General features: G+C 43.1%; 2 protein-coding genes across 12 annotated transcripts in view; one reads left to right on the top strand and one right to left on the bottom strand.

Moving 5' to 3' along the window:
* a1cf (apobec1 complementation factor) overlaps nt 1–15,842 on the top strand; it is a 196,629-nt gene that overhangs the window by 24,808 nt on the left and 155,979 nt on the right. The gene's annotated exons all lie outside the window — the stretch shown is intronic.
* sgms1b (sphingomyelin synthase 1b) overlaps nt 2–15,842 on the bottom strand; it is a 36,471-nt gene continuing 20,630 nt past the window's right edge. For 3 of the 9 annotated variants that reach the window (XM_048987506.1, XM_048987499.1, XM_048987502.1), the window contains 5 exons: nt 5,933–6,783; nt 5,693–5,810; nt 3,428–3,581; nt 3,041–3,207; nt 2–1,613 (listed from right to left, as the gene is read on the bottom strand). In XM_048987506.1, the coding sequence (XP_048843463.1) occupies nt 1,440–1,613; nt 3,041–3,207; nt 3,428–3,581; nt 5,693–5,810; nt 5,933–6,519 (1,200 nt within the window). In that variant the 5' untranslated portion in view covers nt 6,520–6,783 and the 3' untranslated portion in view covers nt 2–1,439. The other 6 variants (XM_048987498.1, XM_048987500.1, XM_048987497.1 and 3 more) reach the window with 6 other exon arrangements.

Genomic DNA, 15,842 nt, shown 5'->3' with positions numbered 1-15,842 from the left:
ACCCCCCCTCCCCCACCACCAAGTGTGACATCACTAATAGCAGCTTGTCTCGTCAGATGGCATAATGGTGTACAAGAGTTCTGAGGTATAGGCTGGAGAGGTGATGGGGATCACATTCTTTTTGGCATATGTGCAGGTGCCAGAGACGAGGCGGGACACCGTGCGGACGACTCCGAGCGGCGACGTGGTCGGTTACGGTCTTTCTGTTGTGCAGAGCTTAAACCCTCATGTGGAGCGAGCCCAAGCCATACAGCTATTTGGTATAGACAGAACAAACATGGTATAGACAGAACAAAACTATACCCTCCCGGGGAGTGTTACATTGTATCCTTCAATGCCTGTAAAGTAAATGCATAAAAATGTTTGTCAGAACCCGCGATGGTTCCTGTGAACTCAATTACCTTGGAGAGACATTTCTAAGGCTAAAATCGATTTTACATTCAGACAATTAGACCGATTTTGGGGTTGTCATCCTCCAATTACAACTTCTGAAAAATAAAATGAAAAGGAAAAAAGTCACAAAAACAAACAGCTTTGGGTCATGGCCTTAAGAGGCACCCTTTCTACGGATTGAACGAAGACAATTATGTACCACTTTACATTGTCACAAACATAAATATATCAGCAGACTGTACAACCAACAGGAAAGGCACTAGAAAACATTAAATACCACTTTAGATTTGTCAGCTTCGTTTCAAATGTAAAAATCTAAAAGTTTATTTTAACAACATTAGTTTGAAAAATAAACCTGTGAGATATTTAGAAAAATTTTTGCATCTCTTGCCACATTTAGAGAAGTTACAAAAATGCTAATCATTTTTAACAGGAAAAAAAAAAAAACTATGCAATAACACTTTCAGACTGGTTGACATTATCTCCTTAACTTCACTGTGTAAATAGTAGACCTTCAAATGCGGGTAAATGGCTTTAGGCTCAGCGAACGGGCCTATGATGATTCTCTGTAGACTTGGAGAAGAAAATAAAAAAAATAAAAAAATTAAAAAAAAAACAGGAAGCAAAGGTCTACTATGAAGCACCTGCTAATGATTAAAATAACAAAAACATCGATTAAACGTAGTGCTGAATGTACTCAGATTTGATCCAAAAACTAATGTTTAGGGGAGGGAAAGAGAAAGTCACAGTGCTGGCAGATTTTAAAAGGTGAGGGTTTTAAAGAAAAAGAAAAAAAAAACAGAGGGATAAGAGGTGCATCGGCGTGGTGTTTCCCAAAGCGGACCTCAGGGATCCCCAGACTGTCCACATCTTCTCTCCCTTCTGGAGCTGGACTGCCTGGGGGTTCCCAAGCACATAGCTGGAAAAAACTCTACATTAGGGCATATTCTTGTGGTAAGATTGTAGCACTTCTGGCAATTTCTTCCAGTCCATTCCCAACTGGGGGGGGGTAGGGAGGGATGGAGCACAACAGTCCCGAGCGACAGTCATTGCGTTTCCAGTCTGCTGTACTTCACGTGGCTCCACGGCAGCTGGTGCCAGGCGATGGGCAGATGGTACTTTCGGGGCACGATGCCACGTACGTTCTCCTCCAAGTACTGGAAGAACCGGTACCACCAGACGCGTGAGAAAAAGTTGCCCATCGACGGTTTTTTCAACGCCTGTATAGATAAAGAGTAATAGAGTCAGGACAGACCCACACCCACAACACTCAGATGGAATATGAGAAGCGTTATTTGCTACATCGCAGCGTTTGGATTCTGACACAGGCAGAAGTTTACGTAGTTTACTTAATTACTAGTTAAAACAGTTAATCGTCTGCCTGGTGCTTGTTCACCAGTATAGCCCAGCCTGTACGTCAATAACTCAGCCCACATTTTAATTAGAACCAGAATTGGGGGGGGGGAGACAGATTTTAGCATTTTCTTGGATTGATACAGGACACAGCATTTTGTTATTTTTCAGTATGGGGAGGTCCAGTGATACATTATAGGATATGCAGAGTCTCCCAACTCCATAATCAGCACTCCAACCCACCCCCGGTTGATTTGCTGTGACTGGGACTGCAAGCAAGAACCTAAGCCTGCATGCGTCACAGCACAGCACCTCTATCTTTATGGGCACTTCTCCATTTCTATGGGCACAACCCTACTCCCAACTATGACATCCTCAACAGCTACCCAGCCCTAACCTTAACCACAAATAACCAAACAAAATGCAACATTTGGCATTGCAACTTCTTTGATTGCAGTCAGAGTTTTTAGAACACTGAATTACCCCCTGCGGGTACCGGAAAAAATATCCCCACAAGGTCAAAATAGGTTGTTTTCATCACATCGTGGGGACACAATGTAAGATATGCAAGTCCACGCAAACACACAGACACTCTTTCTATTTAATTGGTAGTAAATGTTTGTGTTGCCGATACTGTAACTAAGCTGCAAGCAAATTTTGTCCTGTTGCAACATGAATTACTGGCTACTTCAGCTCGGCTGGCACTGGATCTACTGCTGGAGTATAAAGGTGATTTACTACAGTTACAATGTGATGTAACTAACTGCAGACCAACATCTGAATGATCAAACAGCTACAAGCCAGCAGTTCTGATTACAGTTCAGTTTGCCTTTTCATACAAAGTCAGTTACGCATTTCACAGAAGAAAAAAATAATCCAATAATTACCATTTTGACTAATCTGAACGTCAACGTTAAACTCGTGTCATGACAGCACTCAAAAGAATTTAAGACCTGAGAGCACCAAACATGTTCCTGCAAACCTTTGATAACCTCAAGATTAATCATCTGCATTATATGCTGCAACTTAATCAGAAAGGTCATGTACAGTGCAAAGTGCATATTTTTGCAATCCGGTGTTCGTGATCAAATGTGTGTGATGCATAAATCACCACCGAACTGAAGAAGTGAAGGATTAAACAAAACTTGCATCAGGCCCTTGGCACATCTGCTAATTGTGTGGTCATCGGTGTAAATACGAAAAATGGAGGAAATTACATAAAAAATAAAAAACAAAAAAAAAAAAAACACGCAGCCTGAGATAAGGCTCAAGCACACGCGACGGCGAGACTTACTTCCTGATTGGCCATGGTGTGATACCACCAGAACAGACGTGTAGTGATGTAATATGCTACCACTACATCCACAGTGTAGTGGTCATGCGCGAGAAGAATGCAGAAAATTCCCACAACACTGAGAGTCCAGCAGATCCAATGGTACCACCAGAATCTTTTAGGAGAATCTAAGATGCAGATGAACACAACAAGTCAATGTGGCATGCTTTACCAAAACGGTCTTCCTCACAATGATTATTCAGACAATTATTTACACTTCTGCCAAAGGGTGTTGTGCAGGTTGCAACATGTCCACAAGGTGTCACTGCCGAGTCGGTAGCGTTCAAATTACGCAGTAGGCTGCTCCAGTCTGAAACATTAAGGTCACATGGGCACTGTGATACTTACACTCTTTGATAAAGAGATAGGTGAGTGTTAACATGACAGTGTGGCCACTGTATAGATAGTCCCCACACATGGTGTGGGAGCCTGTGATGGACAGCCCGCCGCCCGCAATCATCTTCATCACCCGCCGCATCTGGGATTCCCAGTCCCCAAACAGCTGCAAGAGAAATGCGTAGCGTCCCAATTAGCCCGACAGCTGAGGAGCGGATAGCCGCAAGCTCTGGCTGAAATATTAAACTGGCATGTCAGGAATTCTGACAAAGAGGGGTGGGAAACTGCGCACACACACACACACTTATATCTTTTGTGGGGATGTCCATTCAGTTCTATGGGGGAAAAACCCTAACCCTAAGTATGCCAACCTTAACGCCTACCCAGTCCAAACCTTAAAACATAAGTAACCAAAAACAAAACACTTTTGCCATTTCTAATTTTTCGATTACAGTCATGGAATTATGAAAATCGAATTATGAAAAACTGGTGCCCACAATGTAAAGATTATAAACACGCACGGCCAGAAAACAAACAGAAGTGTCATATTTAAAGGTGCCGACTATAAAATACACACACACATTAATGATAAATAATGATGAATACGTTTCTCTCTCTCATGCGCAGGTAACCCACGACTAGGACGCTTTTAACATGACACCGCTAGGTTAAAAGTTCAGTTTCGAGAATTAATCTCATTGCGATCACTTGCTTAATCGTTACTAATTATAGCCTGACGAGTGAACTGCACCATAGGCAGCGCAGGTAGCCTTGCAAGCAGCTCCCGATATCTGTTGCATGCATCAGAGCTGCAGGTCAAATGTGATCACAGGCGAGGGTAAATTCACACATCAGCGTGTGTGTGTGTGTGGGCGGGGGGGTGTTTGCAATCTTTGATGACAAACTGAAGCCGGGGAACAAAAAACATTTTTTAAACTGCGATATCCGAGCACGCCTGTGTGCCAGCTGACCTGACGTGTAGCATGAACATGGCCAGCGAACACACCCCGCCTTGTGACTCAGAATCAGCACGGCGCTAAAGGAGTGCGCCAAGATGGCGGCGCCACTTCTCACGTGTTACGCGGCTCGAGACAGCCGGGGGAACAGCAAGTCCAACCGGCAGCTGTACCGCTTGAAACCGATGATACCACTTCGTCGGAGAACATCTCCAAATTCTTATACTTTTACGACCCAACGGGCGGACGTCAGTAGCACTTTATATTCGTCTCTCCGAATCCATGTCCCCCAACCCATCCCTCCCCAAGGGGAAAGGAATCATTCAAGCAAAGTGGGCATACTCTGTAAGCACCACTAACCCCCCCCCCCCCCCCCCGCATGCACACACGTTCCTGAAAAGTGATTCAATGGAACGGTTTTATGTTCTGGAGCAGGAACGGAAAGGAAAAAAACCGCAAGCGCTCAAGTCTTGGAACTTGCAGTTTGTGATGCCGGAACGCAAAACAAGGACGAAAGAGGCGACGGCCATAAAACCATCTCATTAGTGACATGCTCAATATAACGGCTCTGCATCAGAACCTCACGGGGATGAAACCCTTACTATTGTTAGACCCATACACAGGACTGTATTAAAGGAAGACGATGACAAGTCATATAACTGACAGATGGCTGCAAATCACGGGAACACTGGACACTAAGGTCACAGTATTAGACAGACTGAGCACACACTCCTGTTGTCACATTAGAACAAACCTAGATCCAGCAGGCTCAAGCGACCAAGACAGATGGAAATTGTTGGGTCTTATTAGTACATTTCAAGTTCATGTACGTTAAATGTCTTACATAAGAGGCACAACAATGCACACTGGTAAACATGGGGAGTCATAAATAATACCTTACTTCCATAAGTAAAATAAACTTTGGTTCTACAGTAACCACACAAAAGGCTAAAACAAGCAAAAATCATCTTCAGGCTCAGAACAATTACATAACGAAAGGATTAATATACGCTTTGAAACTCATAAAAAAAAAAAAAAAAAGCTTTACTTTTATAACAAGACCAGTAACAGCATTTGACGACAAAAATATGGGGATTCTACACTTAAATGGAAAAAAAATGCATTTCTATCAGCATGGACGACCAAACCCCAGGCCACAAGGAGGCCGGTTACCATTTTACCTCCTGCATTCAAACTGAACATTCTAATAACTGACGTGACCATGAACACCAAATGCAACTTCCAGCTGCTGGCTTTAGGTTAGCTAAATGACCAGGGTGACCATGGAGATCAACTGGGTATAGAAATAACGACGTCATACCTTAGGAGAACACTTGAAGTGCATTCCTGGTACGGGTAAAGTAGTGATATACATGGTGATGCACCTGTACAGGTAGAGCGTGCCGACGATGAAGAAGAATCTCCGGCCGACGATGGATCTAGAGGGGAAAAGATGAGGGGCTTATTTGGGGGACAAATGGTTCTCTGTGCTCCTGACAACCATTGGCTTGTAATGGCCCTCTAACCCTCATTGGCATGGCGTTGATGGCAACGTACGTACTTATGTTTGAGGAGCAGCCACTGCAGGAACCACAAGCCGACCAGCACCATCCCATTGATCTCGCAGATGGAGAACGCCCATTCGACCCTGTTAAATAGGTCAAAAAACTTGTCCGGCAGCGGAGGGGTGTTCTCCTTGGCAGGGACACGTTCATGGACCACCGAGATCATGACCGTGGTGAAGACGAAGCAGCAGAGTGCGTACCCGAAGGCCATGCCCGTCTTGGCCCATTCCACAGGGTACTGTGTCCTCTCTGGTTCCGGCATGGTAATCTGCACCATCTCCTTGCGGAAGCCGTTGATGGTGCCGTTCCCCCTGGCCTTGCCGCCCAGCGGCACAGCGTGCCCGTTGGCGTGCCCATTCTTGTGAGCCTCGATATGATGCTCGATCTTCAGCGTCTCGATCATGTCCAGGAGCTGTTGCCCACCATCGGAGGTGACGAGCGACAGAGGAGGTTTGAGGAAGTCCACTTTCTCGAGACGCAGGAGTTTGTATCCGTTCCAGTTCTGGTTGGAGTACTCCACCAAGCCCTGCTCCTTAAGCCACGTGGTCACATCCTTCTCGGGCCACTGATCCAGTCCGTTCATCTCAGTCTCAGGCTGGGTTTAACACGGAGGGCAAGCGGGAGAGCAGGTGCGTCTTGGTTGGCATACGGTGCACGCAGTCCTGCCCAGGAAGTGCTTGTTTTGTATCAAGGACATTGGTTTGAACACCTGGACAGGCCAGTCTCTCACAACGGAACAAGAGCAGCTTCAGTCACCAGAAAGCTTAACCCACTCCAGTTTCATGTAATGCTCATTTCAAAATACTTTCACTTCATTTTGCCACATCTCAGGATGGAATCCTATTCCCTAAAAAGCAAAAGAAATTGGTTAGTTTGGGTTTTTTGTTACAAGCCTGGCACCAAACTTCACTCTTACTTTTCAACGAGACTCTGGTATATAGGTAAGATGAGAGGTATAAAATCCAATATATTTATGAAATATTTGTCAAAATGTCTCTGCTTCTACTAGTACATATGGCACATAAAGAAAAAAAAAAAAGTTCAACACCCGATTAACTACAATCTTCAATGCCTTCAAGCCCAGCCAAAACATGCCTTTCAATATATAGATAATCTTCAAAAATCTAGCGAATAAATCGAGCCACTCATGAACCACATTAGAGAGACGCAGGACTGAACGTTCGAGAACGTCTTTCCGCGACAGTAGTATTTGCACAAGCAGTTATGCTTGGCAGTACTTTGGAGCCGTTCTGTTTCTAATGGTGGAGACGGCGGCTCCGAGGAGTTCCTCGGTTTGATGGTGAGGCGATCACCATCTTCTCTGACCGCAGACATTCAAACGCTTCACGTACCGGCCGTCACCGCAGCGGCGAGCCGAGTTTAACACTTACTCTCGTTCAGTATTTATAAGCAACTTTAAATCCCGCTAGTATTACTGCCACTGTTTATCAGTAAAAGCCTAAAAGCCGACAAAGTAACAGGCAAAGCGACCGATCGACTGATTGCGACGGAGGAAAAAACCTTGTAGCGGATCCCCCGGATATTGGTGCGCGTGTGGGTGTGGGTGTGTGGAAACCCAGTGACACACCGCAAACCAAGTCGGGGCGGGCAACCCAGATTCAAGTGTATTTAATCCCGAGAGGCTGGAAAAGGCGCGCCCATCCTAAAACCAACATTCCTCCCGTTAAAAGCGAGCTACGATCCGCTATACCGACTTGATGGCGCAGATAACGCGATCCCGGCGCCTAGCCGCTTTCTAGCAAGCCACCGCACAAGCCGCAAGCAGCCGCGCAGATCGGACGGATGCAGGGTTCAGTGTCCGTGATCGAAGCAGCTTGAAACCGGGGCGTGGCGTCCGGGTGGGGGCTGAGGTAGAGCCGGCCGCCACCAAATGTTTTATTTTTTAAAAAACGGCTTTACGGATCCCTATCGGGGCATATTAAACGTCACTACACGCAAAGCTCAACACACTTCGTTCTCCAACTGTTTTCAACTTCCTAAAAGTTTTAAACTCATAATAAAAGTAAATGCGACGCTTAAATCAGTCACCAAAGTATATCCATGATTTAATTAAAGGTTCCTTACCGCAGTATGAAGACACGAAACGAGAATTTTTAATGTACACACAGAACCAGCTTTTAAACCGTGTGGTAAATGTAAGGTCCGCAGGCTATGGGGCACGATCAATGACTAAAACATGGCAGTTAATATTTAAAGCACGACACAAAAGCCTTGTGAAGCTGGATGTATCAACAACAGCGACGGTAGGAGAAGGAAATCATTCGCGTATATTTTCCCCAGTACTGGAACTGAACTTAACCGGTTCTCTCAAATATTATGTAACACACACACACGTGTATATATATATAAAAATGTATAATTTACAACTTAAATATCTATTATGTGGAAGACCTCCCTAGTTTTAACTTGTCTTTCAGCTTCTGATTGACTGAACACACCTGATCCAGGTAAATCAGCAGTGTGTAGGGCAGGGATAGCTGGAAAACAAGCAGGGCAGTGGGGCCTGAGGACCGAGTTTGAGAACCACTGCACTAAAGGTTTGTACTTAGGCCGACTCTGGAGAATAATCTTACATTTAAAATCGGGACAAAGAGATTATCGTCTGAAAATAGGTCATCAATCTCACATAATTGTATAAATGTCCGTTTGCAGAATAACGGCTTAAGGTACTTTATACAACGCTTTATTTTTGAAGAGCAGAATCAAGTCAGAAGCTCATTACACAATTACTAGGCAAACCCTATTATTACAGGCTGTGTCAGGAGAAGCACTCCTCAGAATTTACACAAAGTGTAACCGACCTTTTGATTTCTTTTGCGGCGGTCGGCACACGCAGCCAAAGGCACTTCAGCAAGTGTTTAGACGTTTCTGCAAGTCATGCCAGTCAAGAGAGATTCAGATTTCGGCCCACGTATGCAATTTGAACTGTACCTTTGACCCGTGTCGTAACTCTCATCACTACTGCTCAACCACGGAGTAGAACGGAAAACACACCTCTGAGACTGACGACCTAAATATCTGAAACGTTATGGCCCTATACAGAAACACTAATGTTACGCTGTTTAAAAATCGAGGGTACCACCATTTTTTTTTACATTAAAATTTACAACTTACTTTCTCAGCTTTCAGTGAAAATCTCCCAAAACGCATTATCATTCTTTAGTCTTTTTTCTTTAATATATATATTTTTTTCCACTACAGAAACAGTATGTGCCCACCTGGAAACCGTAAAAACTAGCATGAGACAATATTTGGAGTGGAGTATTTACTTTATCGGGCAAGTTCCCACACCAAACGTACATCAGGGGCAGCCTGGGAAGCCTACAATCTGGGTCCACGATAAATGTGATTCAAATAGGCTAATCTCGGTGACCGAGAGATCACCTTATCAACAGCCTTGAACGGTCTGACGCACACAGTAAGTGTTCACATCGTAAAAGACGGATCCATTTCTTCCAGGAATCCAACACTGCTAGGTATGACATCTCCAGGAGGGCAGGGATATTAGTCAGCAAAAGAATGTTGAAAATGTACTCATTCACCGGAGGCTGACATCATTTGAGGCGTGCTGCAGATAACAGATGTCAGAGGGCCTTTTTGGCACAAGAAAGCATTTAGTGGCTTCTGACTTACTCATGTGTCAACTATTTCTTGCATCCTACCAGAAGAATCGCATCGTATTACTACGAGCTAGAGGAAGAAGAAAATGAACTCATGGTGAACATGTCAGAATGAAGAGCTTCACACTTATAATCAAATTTAAGCTAAACTTCTTCCAGATTCAAACAGTTGTGAAGCTTTTTCTAAAATGACCCATTACCTACTCGTTATTCCAACTCGCTACAGAAATACGGAGCAGTTCAAACTCTTCCAAGTTCTGGCCAGAATGGAGCTCCTAAACAAGTGAACGTAGGCTGGAATTTTAGGAGCTGTCATCAATAAAATGTGAACCAAAGCCAGCCAGCTGACGACGGTCCCAAATCAATAAATCGATCAACAGCAGCAAGCAGGAAACGAAATGTTGTTGGTTAGTCTCCTCATGCCCTGCCATTTCCCAAACAGCTCAATCTGATTATGAAAATCCTTGAACGGCAAAGCTCAAAACACTGACGACGCCTTTACTGCTCATAGAAAAGCTCAGCAACACACCCCCATTAAACAATTTATCGATTTTCACAAGTTTTATTCTTTTATTCATTTTAAACTCTTGAAATATATATATTAAAAAAACACATTATCCAAATACAGACACTCCTGAACCAATAGCTAATTTAATGACTACCCGGAGTTACGACCAGCTCTCTGACCAGTCTTTTGTATGCTGTACAAGAACTTTGGCTGCTGAAACGACAGCACAGCATCTGAGCGCCGAGCATCTCATCTTGAATCACCCTCACAGTCTCAGGTCTCGTTCCTGCAGTTCCCTCAATTTCTTTGCATCATTTTACAATTTTTGCCGATTGTACTTTCGTGCTCTGTAATACGCAAGTTACGCAAATTAAAACAAAAGAATGAAGTTGGAGTTTCCGTTAGACCTTTTCTTTACTCACGATTTAAAAAAAATATTTTTTTTTAAAAAAGATTACTTAGGTTTGCATACTGTAAACACAGGTAATGTATATTACAGCTGATTACCTCTATTCTTACACTTGAAATACCAGTAAGGGGAGACTCCTCGCTTATCAACAGGCTAGTCGTAGAAATGGAACTCAATCGTTAAATGAAGTGCGCCTGTATTTATTAGGTGCTGTCCTACAGGAGAGGACATTTGTACTGCGAGATGGCAGACGGCAGGCCACCGGCTGGTTTTCGGTGATCTTCTGGCTCCCCAAGGGGATCTATTACAGATCCGCATCGGGTGCCTCATTTAATGACACCCAGCTGACCTTAATTGGAGTAAGTAAGGTCAACTGGGTGGTCTTGAGTCATGTTCCCAAGGACAGAGAGGTTAGTGTCAGGGCATGTGCAGTTTTGTTGAGGTCATTGTACATTTTCATTTCCTGTTGATTAAGACAAACGAGACTAACGAAGTTAAAAGCTGGCGTCCGGTGTCGTATTCCCAGCATCAACGCAGATCTCCACTCCGTGATTTCTCACAGCGCAAAGAACCGACATACAAACAAGATAAGCTATTAGAAGATGGATGGATGTGTATGCAATAGGGGTGTAACAGTACACAGCATATTACTAAACCGTCTCAGTGCACCCGGATGGCTCAAAAAGCACAAGTGAACCGCGGTGTTGCGATATGCCTGACGTTTTCCTATACATACTGGCGTGAATATGACTTTTTTTTAACCAAAAAAAAATAAATACAACACCATCTAAAAAACTTGGGGTCACCTTATTTTCAAGGGCTAGAATTTAAAAGTCCATATACAACAGCAGATGCCGTAAAACCACCTGCCTCCTAGCTAGAGGTAGCTGCATACATCAAAAGTAAATCGCGGTGACCCCACCCGCTGTGGACAAACGGCCGATGTGACGTCGTGGGGTGGAGCATCAGCCGACACACTTTGTACCTTGCTTATCCAAGTGGTGCGAATTAATGTATATTCTTGTGTTTGTGTTAATTGTAAATGTAACCGTGTAATGTTTGCCGTGAGTCACGTTAACTGTTGGCTTCCTTGTCTGTGCCCCTGCTAGTATTAAACTGATACAGGCTTTGAATATAGTATTTCATGTTTAAAAAAAAATAAAATAACTCAAACTTATTAAAATAAAAGCACATTATTGCGAGTGGTTGAGTTGAGTTATCAGAGTAACTCAGAGCTGGAGTAATAATAAATACATGGAAGGGTTGAGGTACCCATGAAGTTTGGAATCTGGTGTTCATCTGGCCATCGAACTACATATCAATATAACATTTTGAAGAGCAGAAACTGACCGTTTATTGTGATACTCTTAGTCTGCATATGTTCTAATATTAATCTTTTTTTTTTTTTTTTTTGCCCTGAGTAAATATACAACTATCACCCAGATTAATAGCGTGACACATTTCCTTTGACTGCCTAAGACTTTCGCACAGTACGGTATTACCGTACATTACATCGGATATCCAGGATTATGACAAGAACTGAATAGGAGGAGGGGCTGTGGGAATTGGATTCAGCTGCTATAAAATAAAAAGGGGGGGGGGTGTCGCGACATGCCGGTTGAGTAACACTCATGCGCAACATGTTTTCCTCCGACTACCTGTCGCACAAGCAGCTTCCTTATTACGCGCAGACTTATTACGCTAGACACGATTCCTAAAAAGACGATGCTGCGATTCAACAGTAAACTGCCTTGCAGTGCTACCGAAAAACATGAAACTAAACAGGTCGATCGATACTAATGTTTGCTGGACTCGTCCAAACTTCGTTTAAAATACTCACCTAGATTAACACGTGAAAAGGTCAGATCGTGTATATATTTCCCCACTTTTTTTCTCTCTTTTTTAATAAAGTTCATAGCGCGTGACACAAAAATCCAACAATAATCTTCGGACATGCTCGTTCGGCATTAGCGCGAATGTTTAAGAAACAAAAGCTTCGGTGTCCTAGCAGCAGAAATGGTAAATATCTAGTTCTCAGATAAACACACACACACACACACAGCTCTTAAATCTACAAGCCCGTGTCATAAACAAGCACACGCACGCAGAATAGGCGCCGATCTTCCGTCCGTAACGCATAAAGCCATCGGATGTGGGACTTACTCGAGTCTTGTGTCGGTCGGGGGAGTCGCTCCTAGTTAACGGGAACCATGTGAGAAGCAGTCCCGTCCAGGGGAGCGGCTCCTGTAGCGGCCGTCTGCAGCAGATACCGTCAACTGCTCGTTTACATTCCAGCCAAAATATTTGTCTGCGGGGCTGCGCAGGCTGCCGGCCTTCGCTCCGCCCAGGCTCGATGTTTCTTTCTCTGGGTTTAGTTTGTGTTTGTCGGTGACCAGTCTGTGCGAGATGTCGCGTAACTCACGCTTTATAAAGGAGAAAATTGCAAAGCTTTATTATCCGTTATTTGATTACCCTTTTAAAAAGAGAAACACGGCACCGTTTGATACAGATTAAAGACTTCAAACCATATGCTTACAAAAAGAACCAGAGACGGACAATTGCTTTTAGATGATTCTGACAAATCGCTAATACAACTCCTATTCTGCAATATACATAAAAAACTTACGATACTATCTAAACAACGACGATCTTGAAGGTGACATTGATGTTTAAATAACAATTTAATCAGGATTACGGCTTTCCTCCTCCAGCATCATTACCGTGCCTATAATGAAGACAACAAACAATGCGTAATTCAGAAGGAGTGGGATGTTTAAGGCGACAACACTTCCTCTTCTCACCTGTATTGCATTTCAACAGACCCAAAAAGAGTCCCCCTTGCCAATATGCCGACACAACAGAGTTGTAGGACCTGCCTGTCACACTTACCCCTATTATTATACACTACAAATACCTCAGTACAATAAAGCACCAGAAGGTGAAGAAACCCACATTTCTACTTAAGACAATCACTCTTTTAACATTAAAAACTAACATGGCTACTCCTAAGGATGCACTGGGTTTAAATAAAAAAAAAAAAAAAAAGTGGATATATGCAGATTTCTGGGCCTCAAGTTGCACTGAAATGTCACTCAAGGAAAAAAGTAGAATCTGGAAAATTCTCAATTGTTAATCATTAAGTGATTGCTAATTGTGATTTAAGGCACCTGGTTCATGAATGATTGCTCCAGTGCACCCACTGAATTACAGGTTAAACCAAAGGCTGCAGCTGCCAGAAGGAGAAAAATAAATGCCACTTTTCCCCATTTCACTGCACAAAAATAAAACAAAAGCAAAATCACAACAAATAAGAATGCAGCAGGACAATTAAGGAAAGCAGCCTGTCCGGGTACCTGGAATTGGTCTGCCAATGTATAGTCAAACAAGCTTGTTTGAGTGCATTTTACATTGTATTCATTAATCAGGTACTGTGCTCAGGGGCTCACTGGTGAAACCACTCCGCTGACCGCAGGATTTGAACGGACGGCCTTCTGCACAGAAGCGAAGCATCCCAAGACTTGGTTCAAAGTTCGCGCGAAAGCAGGCATAGCGCCGGCCCAGCTGCAATCCCGAACCTTCGTACTTCTAGTGCCAGCATTAGTCATCTGTAAATTCAGTGCATCCTTATGTTTAATACACGTGTCAGACTTTAAACCGCGAGAAGTACCGCTACACCGCCAACGTCTTTACCTTGTTTATCCACAATATCTCCTCCTTTAAAAAAAAAAAAAAAAAAAAAACGTTGTGGCTGTTGAGCTGTCCCTTTCTTCGCCAAGCTTATCGCGTCCATGATTTACCACAACAGTAGCATGTGGCGTGCTCTGCTAACTGAATTTAATAGACATAAAGGATACATGCTGAATTTATACAGATTAATAATTTATGGGCATTACAATTGGCCTCCCAATACTAATCAGCTTACAAAATTGTGGGCGTAAGTAAACATTCGTATAGCACCGAAAAACCAGAATCCTCTCAAACGTTTACACCCTTCATCTAAAGCTCAGGTAATGAACGTACATGCACCATATTATCGCCACGTGATATCGTGTAGCCCTAGCTTGTAACTCTGATGAAGTACTTGTAATGAAACTATTAATAAATCGTGGTTTTATTGAAACATTTCGTTAAATCAAAGACTTTTGAACGTACATCAATCATAACATATTTAAGCAATACAATCGGGGAAAGACTTCAGAGTTTTAAATATAAGTGGAAAAACCACATAAAAAAAAAGAAAAAATCTGCAGAGTCTAAAATGCTTTGACGGAAAACACAAAAACCACAAATTGTATCTTTATTGTGTTTATTACCTTGCAGAATAGCCTTTAGGTTTTATTTTATATCCGCAGCTTGCGGATTGCCGAGCTACTATGCAGTGACGTCCAATTTGTAAATCAATCGTTTAGAATTTTTTCAGTAAAAATCAGTTGAACCTGAGAGCAAGTGACCGAATGAGCCAGCATGAGCCAGCAGGGAGTTACTGAGACACAGTCATGTGATCAGAGACACACACACACACACCACAAACCCAAATTACGAAATGCTATGGGTTACTACAGACAGTCTATGAAAAACAAATGTAAGTGAATTAAAGGTTGCCATGTTTTTTATATATGCTGATGTGTCAAATATTTTTAGAATCTAATACTTTGACCCGTACATTGTTAAGTTGATCTGTACATGTTAAATTCCTTTAGATTTGAAGAACTGGTCTGACTGATTCACTGAAAAGAACCGGTTCATATGAATGATTCATTTATGAGTCGGACATCACTAGTATGAACCATCCTTAGCCCGGTGAGCCACAACATCCCCTGCTTCTGCAGCAGTTTCAGTTATGGAACTGTGTGAAACTGAATACGACAAGAGTTACACTTCAGAAACGCATCTGGTAATGTGCCGTGTTTTGTTTTTAAAAAAATAACGTTCATTAGACAAGACTAGGCGGCGTGGGGGGTAATCAGATAAAGAATTTGTGTAAAAAGGCAAGGTTCAAATGTACAATAATTTCACAACATAATAGCACACGATGCATTAGCGTATTTCATTAGCGTTCGCACCGTTACGGAGCAGATTTCTGATGCGTTTTAACCTTTATGCCGCCAATGCATATTTGCACCAGTTATGCAAATCACTGCCAATACATCCGACACAAGCATCATTGAATTACCAACAAATCGTCATGTGCCAATGGAGTTCGGGTGGCATGGTGAGCAGTGGTGCCCCCTTGCTGCCTCTGCTCTGCGAGTTTATGTGCTCACCCCAAGCCATGTGTCCCCCCCCACAAGGTCCTCCGGTTTCAGCCCTCAGTCCAAAAGCATGCATACTAAAACACTCCCTCTAAA

This window comes from Brienomyrus brachyistius, chromosome 20 (assembly GCF_023856365.1).
Source record: "Brienomyrus brachyistius isolate T26 chromosome 20, BBRACH_0.4, whole genome shotgun sequence".
NCBI lineage: Eukaryota > Metazoa > Chordata > Actinopteri > Osteoglossiformes > Mormyridae > Brienomyrus > Brienomyrus brachyistius.
This window is presented reverse-complemented; position numbering and strand designations above follow the sequence as displayed.